The 7,557-nt window shown below is 40.0% G+C and overlaps 1 protein-coding gene across 1 annotated transcript; it reads left to right on the top strand.

The window, feature by feature from the left end:
• The first annotated feature begins 5,694 nt into the window (after positions 1-5,694).
• On the top strand, positions 5,695-6,756 carry LOC114165504. Its single transcript, XM_028050111.1, has one exon. It carries the CDS (start codon positions 5,695-5,697, stop codon positions 6,754-6,756), a length of 1,062 nt encoding a protein of 353 aa, XP_027905912.1.
• Positions 6,757-7,557: the final 801 nt, after the last annotated feature.

Below are 7,557 nucleotides of genomic sequence, written 5' to 3'. Positions count from 1 at the left end.
TTTTAGCACCCCTGATATATTAGTTGAAAATCCGCAACTATATATATATATATATTCTTTTTATGAGAAACTATTAAAGTTCATGTATAAAAAATATTATAATATAAAATTAATGTTTTACTTTCAAATTTGTTACCTTTTTAAAATGAAATAGATCAAATATATTGAACAAAAACAAAGTTAGTTTTACTATTTTTTTTTTTTTTGAGAAATGAGACAAAGGGGTCTCACTAGTGCAGATTTGACATTTTACTTCGCCTTATAGGCCTCGGTTGCCGCTGAACCGAAGCCTATAAGGAGGCGGTGGCATTTTTACAATTTTCGTCCAACTTTTGGCCCTGATTGCAACAGAACCGAAGCATATAAGGCAGCGTCAGTATTCAAATTTTCAAAAATGCCATCAACATCAGTCTTTTGGCTTCGGGTCTTTAAGGACCGAAGCAATAAATGAGACTTTTGGCCTCGGTTGCAACAGAACCGAAGCATATAAAGCAACGTCAGTTTTCAAATTTTCAAAAATGCCATCAGCATCAGGCTTTTGGCCTCGGGTCTTTAAGGACCGAGGCAATAAATGGGCTTTTGGCCTCGGTTATTAATTGAACCGAGGCCATAAGGGCTATTAAAATTCCCAATTCGCGAGCCCTAGCTACTGTTCATCGTCTCCCCTAACTATCTTCTCTTTGCGCGAATTTCTTCGCTCTGCCACCACCACCACGCTCTGCCTCTGTCACCGACCAACATCCTCCGTCAATAGTCATGCGTTGTCGCTTCCGTCGCGCTGTCCATGTTCACCGATTGCAAATCACCTCCAGTCGCGGGTGAGTTCGAAACTGCTTGGTTCATCTCATCATTGTTAGCCTTTGATGCGGTATTTACATTGGTATCACCCTTCTCCTTAAATTCCGATGAAGAAACACCTGGTGAATTCGAAATCGAGTGTTGAGCTTGCAGAACTTTCGATTGTTCTGGATCCAATATCTGATCTTGCAGAGGAGGGTTTTTTGGCTTAACCTCTCCTTGTTGGATTTTGTGTTGTGTTTCAGTGGGAGCCATAGATGGAGGTGCACTGGGTGGTGCAGGAGGACACACAAAGGGTGTGTGAAGTGGAGTACACAGTGGAAGCAGTCCATGGGCACCCCACCATACAATTGTGGCGGCAACAGTGGTTGTTGTAATAACTGTCACACTCGGAGGAGTGCACATGGGAGAATCTGCGGAAGTTTCTGCATTTACCATATGGCTTCGGTTCTCGTGGACCCGAGACAGAAAAGGAACCCTATGGCTCCGATTCATTTAGAACTGAGGCATAAAAGGGACTCTATGGTCTCGGGTAATAACTGATACCTTTTGGCCACACCCCAATATGCATCGATTCCAGACCCAAGGTAAAATGAGGAAAATAATCGGGGCAAAAAGCCGTTACTGCACTGGTGCCTTCTCCCTGCACGCCAAGTCTTCTTCAGTACCCCCAATAATTACAATTTTATCCCTAATTAATTTTTACCTGATAGGCGGGTGAAAGCAGTAAATGATATTTACTGCGGACAACCATGCTTTCATTTTTCTTTGCTTTTATTTGTGCACACAGCTTTGCACCCCCAAATATTTTGACATTCGTTTCTTCTTTCTGTTTTCTCCATAGTTTCTTTCACAGTGCTAATGCTTCTTGTGGTTCAAGGTGGCAGTGGTCCGTGTGCCTCTGTCTGTGCTTCTTCAAGCTCGTCCTTTTGGCTTCCAGTTGTCCTTGAAGTTGGTCCAATCTTTGTGCACCCCGCTGTTCATTATTTTTATTTTTGAAAGTTGTGCTCTTCTCTTTCTCTTTTAGGTAGGTTAGTCTGCTTCCATTTTAATCATAATAAATATTTGTAATTTGATTTGAATGTTGGAATGTTGTTTGTTAAGATCTGTGTAATTTTTTTTTTCTGTGAAACGGGTGTCGAGATCCGTCTTAGAAAAATATGAAACGGATCTCGACATCCATTTCATTAATTTTTTTGTTTTTTAATGAAACGAATGTTGATATCTGTTTCACATTTTTCTGAAACGGATCTCAATATCTGTTTCGTTATTTTTTTTCCTTTTTTTACAAAATGGATGTTGAAATCCGTTTTGGAAAAATATGAAACGGATTTTCACATCCGTTTCATTAAAAATAAAAAATGTTAATGAAACAAATTTTAACCTCCGTTTTGTTTTTTTTTTGTAAGTTTGATTAGTGTTTTCCTGGTGCTCTTCGATTGCTGTTGTAGGTTCATCAATGGTTCGTTCATGGTTGCTTGATGGAGGCGCACAGAAGGTTTCGTTGCAGGTGTGCTAACTGACGATGGTGGTGCGGTATTGTTTTCGACGTGACTACGATGCAGATGAACAAGTGTGTTGTTGACGAAGGTTCTGACGCTGATTGGAACGTTGCGTCGCAAGTGCAGGTTTTGCTGCTACAATTCCGTGGTGGTTCGAATTTTTGGTTCCGCAAGTGCAGGGTTTTTTTTTTAAATGAAGTCGTCTGGCTGAAGGCCAATTTTTGGTTTGGCGTTAGTGAAGTCGTCTTTGCGGATGACGACTTCATTTTGGTTTTTTTTTTTTAACAGTAAATGATAATAAATTGAAATAAAAATAAAAATAAACTTTAATATATTTTTTAAATGATTAAAAATTAAAATACAATAATTTAGTAACTTGAAAATAATGAAACAGTCATCTATGTCCTCCGGTTCCACATGTTGGTCTTCTTCTGGGTCTATTGGGACGTGTTAGTGGTTATTGTTGTGGTTTATCATTGTCATCATCATCGTCATCTTCATCTTGATGACTTTGGACATTTTGAGGAATTTGTGGTGATTGGGAAGGCATTGGCGGAGGATAGAATGGCATTGATGATGAAGATCCTGGATAATAGGCAGATGGTGGTGTCATGGTTGTGGTTCCAAACATATGTGATGGACCAGCACCATAAGTTGACTGATGCGGGAAGAAACTGTATGAGGAAGGGATGTGTTGGAATGAGGTGTTTAATGGGTTGCCAAATTGAGGATGTGAATGTCCAAACATTTGACCTTGACCCATAGGGGACTGTCCGAAAAAGGGTTGGTGATGATGCATGAAATCTGGAGAAGACCCAACATGGGCAGTGTAGGGTTGTGAAGCAGGCTGAGAAGGTTCTTGTGATATGTCGTACTGTAAAATAAATAACATGGTTATTGGCATGAATAAGTATGTATGATAAACAAATGTACTACAAATGTATTATAAATAACCTCATCGTCGGAAGATTCTGATGGAGATATATAGCGGATAGTGTGGTTGATGTACCACTGCATATACGGTGTTTCATCACGCAAATGACCGTTTCCGCTGAACGGTGTACCTTGAATGATCCGATTTTGTCGATCATTCCAAATTGCAATCCATTGGTGATGATGCGCCACCCAATCTTTGTCGTTTCTCCCCCTCAAGTCATCCCTGTGAACTTGATCCAGGTTAACGGGCTCAGGCAGAATGTTGTCTTAAACCAAATTGATGCATCACCCTATCCGCCTGATGGATTTCTACTGTCGCGAAGCAAATTATTGGTACTGTTGCTCTGGACACCGGATGGATGTCAACCACAATCAATCGACTAACTTCGGGTTGAATGTAAGGCCTCCACAAGAACTGAAACCAAATTGTAGACATTAGTTTTAAACTTTTAAAAACAAAAAACTTTCAATTACCTTAAGTATTACCTGTCTTGTACGTATTTGATCAAATCTCAACCAAAAATCAGTAACTGAAATTGAAGCTGGATTTATCCGATGCGTTACGTTCATCCACCTAAATAAAAATGTTGCAATTTAAAGTTAGTTAAATGAAAAGAAAACAAATAATTTAAAAGTTAGCTTTCTACCTTCTACAGACAGGGAAACCATCCCCATCAGCCACCTCCTGATCACTTAAAGGTTGAAGTGGTGGGGCTATAGAAGTAATCCTTTCCCAAGCCCAACATTGTAACAAAATCATGCATCCACCAATATTTTCTTGGCGTAGGTGAATGCCATGATCTAGGCAACGATATAGACAAGCCAAGACTGCAGAGCCCCAACTATAATTTCTGACGACATCCAAGTCAGCTAGCCTAAGTAGATACATGACATGTACCCTAGCTGCAGACGTGTCTGACATTAAAATGCTTCCAATCAATGTGAGAATGTACGCTCTCGCATATTGAGCAATAACCTCATTGTTTGCATTGGGTGAAAACTGTTGGAAAGTAGTGTTTAACCAAGATACTCAAATTGAGTTTCCCCTTATCACCGTCGATGGTGGAATGACACCTAGATGTCCATGGAAGGTGGCGAATATGTCGTCAACCGTAGTGGGACCAGTTACTACATCTTCGTCTATCGGTAGGCCAAGGAGGACGACTACATCTTCTAGTGTCACGGTGGTTTCTCCATGGGGGAAGTGAAATGTATGAGTTTCTGATCTCCATCTTTCTAATAAAGAACTGATGAGGAAGTGGTTGACATCCATGTCTGGGATGTACAAGGCGTGTCCGAATCCAGCTTGATGCATTAAATTTATGACACGGGGATCAAGTATGTCTTGATTATTTAGTATCCAAACTCCAGCTCTTCTTGGTCTAAGAACTCGTTCTCGTCCTTCCCATAAGTCGTGAGTGATATGCTCATGCTGAAGCCGGAGTAGTGACATATCATGAGGTAGGCGTCCATTTCGTGCCATGCTAAATTAGGAATGGTAAATAATAATTAGAATCTAAGTGTGCAAATTAATTAAAAAAAAGTATTAAATCATACTTGAACCTTGAAAATAGAAGCTATCAAAGATGAAGTATTCAACACTCTCCCACTGCGCGTAAACTTCAAACAATTCTCTCTCAATCTAAGCACAATACACAAACCGAAATATATGAATCTGATGCATATGGATGCAAATTGAAGGTATTTAAACCAATGCCTTGGTTCCTCACGTGAATGCACAGCAGCTTTCCATCAATAATTCAATATTTTCGTGCAATGTGGTTGAGAGCATGCATTCAGAAAAGGCATTTAAAGCTGCTAACCCTTTAGACTAGTGCATGTAAAAATTGGACTGTGCATGGCATAGGGAGTAAGAGGAATCTCTGAATTCCACTATTTCCCTGAATTCGTGGCTTGGAACTAGCGCAGCAGGGAATCCACACTTCACGAGCACGATCAACAAGGAAATAAATGCGCGCAGATTCGCGCGCGCGTGATGGTGTCAGGTAGCGCAGCACCGAAGTCGTCATCAGTGCGGACGACAACCAAAGTGAAGTCGTCACTGGTTCGGACGACTTTCATTTAATGTCGTCATTAGTGCGGACGACTTTCAATTAATGTCGTCAGGCCGCCTAACGGTTTCTGCACTGTTCAATTAATGAAGTCGCTGGAGGTTAAATGAAGTCGCTGGCTCAATGAAGTCGCTGGCTTAATGAAGTAGTTGGCATTAATGCGGCTTCTTCTGTGTATTAAGAAGGCTTATTTATTATGAAACAGTGTCATTAATGACGTCTGTGTGCATTAAAATAGGTTATTTAATATGGTTGACCGCCGCCATTAATATTGATTCTCTGCACACGATTTAAACACCACTTTCTTGTTCAAGTCTCATAGTTTTTTCTCCCCTTATTATTTCTGACCCTACGAAATTCTTACTCTTCACCATATTTGCACGAAAATGGCGGGACAAAGTGAATATCCAGATATTTTGTTTGATTTTAGTGAAGATGAGTTGGTTACCAACCAATATACAATCCATACAACAGATCATACTGGCTCATCAAGTCACACCTCATTATGTATTGGGATGTCTTTTGACACAAAAGAGTCCACAGTGTCATATATCAAGCAATACCACATCGACAATGGTTACAGATTTGTGGTTGTTGAGAACAAATCTGAAAAATTTATATGTCGATGTGTCAACCACAAAAAAGGCTGCTCGTGGCGTTTACGGGCTGCTTATAGCAAGCGGAGTATGAATTGGGAGATTAGAAAGATTGACGAAATCCACACTTGTTTGTCAACCATGCAATCTGCAGATCATGTCAATCTTGATTCCAACCAAATTGGTTCTATTGTGATGAACTCTGTAAAGGAAAATCCTTCCATACCTATCAAAAGTTTAGTAGTTGAAATCAAGAATCGTTTCGGATATTCAGTTTCATATGACAAAGCTTGGAATGGTAAGCAAAAAGCGTTTGCTAAGGAGTTTGGAGATTGGGAAGAGTCTTACAATGAACTTCCCAGGTGGTATCAAGCTGTACAAGAAAGCAATCCCGGCACAATAATTCAATGCACTGGATCTCCTAGACTTGTTAGTGGCCAACCTGACCCTTCTTGCTATATTATGGAACGCGTATTTTGGTCTTTTGGACCATGCATTCAAGGGTTTAATTATTGCAAGCCAATTGTCCAAGTAGATGGCACATTTCTCACAGGAAGATATCAAGGGACATTGCTAACCGCACTAGCTCAAGATGGGTCACGTAATATATTCCTTCTGGCCTTCGCGATAGTGGAAGGAGAAACAAAGGAGACCTTGATATGGTTTTTTCAACTCTTAAGGGAGCACGTTACACCACAATCAAACCTCTGCTTGATAACAGACAGGGGGAAAGACATATTGGCAGCCCTACAATCTGAAGAAGTACAATGGGAAGTAGATGGATTGCAATCAGTATACTGCATACGTCATATTGCTTCCAATTTCAACAAAAATTCAAGAATCACGAATTGAAAAACCGGTTAAAGAATATGGGTAATAAAATTTTTCTTTCAGTCATCATATTCGATAATTAAATTGACTAATATAATTGCATTTTTACAACTTACGAGGTCAAACAACCCATATTTGATGCTAAATTTGCGGCTTTGAGATCACATTCACCAGAAGTGGCATCTTGGATCAATAGGATACCACTACAAAAATGGACTCAGGCCTACGACGAGGGTAGTAGATTCGGACACATGACAACAAACCTGGCAGAATGTATGAATTCTGTTTTGAAAAGAGGTCGTTCATTACCAATTTGTGCTCTAATTAAAGCAACATTTGAAAGGACCGCAACATGGTTTGTTGAGAGAGGGGTTAAGGCAGACTCCATGTTATGAGCAAGCCACCAGTATCCCGAGGAAATTAATACTATTATTAGAAAAAATCAACAACAAGCGGGAATGTGTCAAGTGCGTCGATACTCATGAGACAATAATGAATTTGAAGTTCAAGAGATGTTTTCTCCACATGATCACCGCCTACCAATGTCTTTTACAGTTAAATTAAATGATTGGTGGTGTGATTGTGGTCATTTTCAAGTTGTTCGACTGCCTTGTCATCACGTAATAGTTGTTTGCTCTTTCTCACATATAGACCTAACCACATACACCCACCCAGTTATAGCCTCTACAACATCAACAAAGCATATGAAATACGGTTTCATCCGGTTAGGAATAAAGAATATTGGTCCATATACACCGGACCAAATTTTATTCCAGACCCAAACATGCGTCGTAGGGTAAGGAGAAGACCACCAACTAATAG

This window comes from Vigna unguiculata, chromosome 10 (assembly GCF_004118075.2).
Source record: "Vigna unguiculata cultivar IT97K-499-35 chromosome 10, ASM411807v1, whole genome shotgun sequence".
NCBI classification, from domain to species: Eukaryota; Viridiplantae; Streptophyta; class Magnoliopsida; order Fabales; family Fabaceae; genus Vigna; species Vigna unguiculata.
This window is presented reverse-complemented; position numbering and strand designations above follow the sequence as displayed.

Excerpts from the sequence above, each read along its gene's own strand:
- LOC114165504 (XM_028050111.1), top strand. The coding sequence starts at position 5,695 with ATGGCGGGACAAAGTGAATATCCAGATATTTTGTTTGATTTTAGTGAA.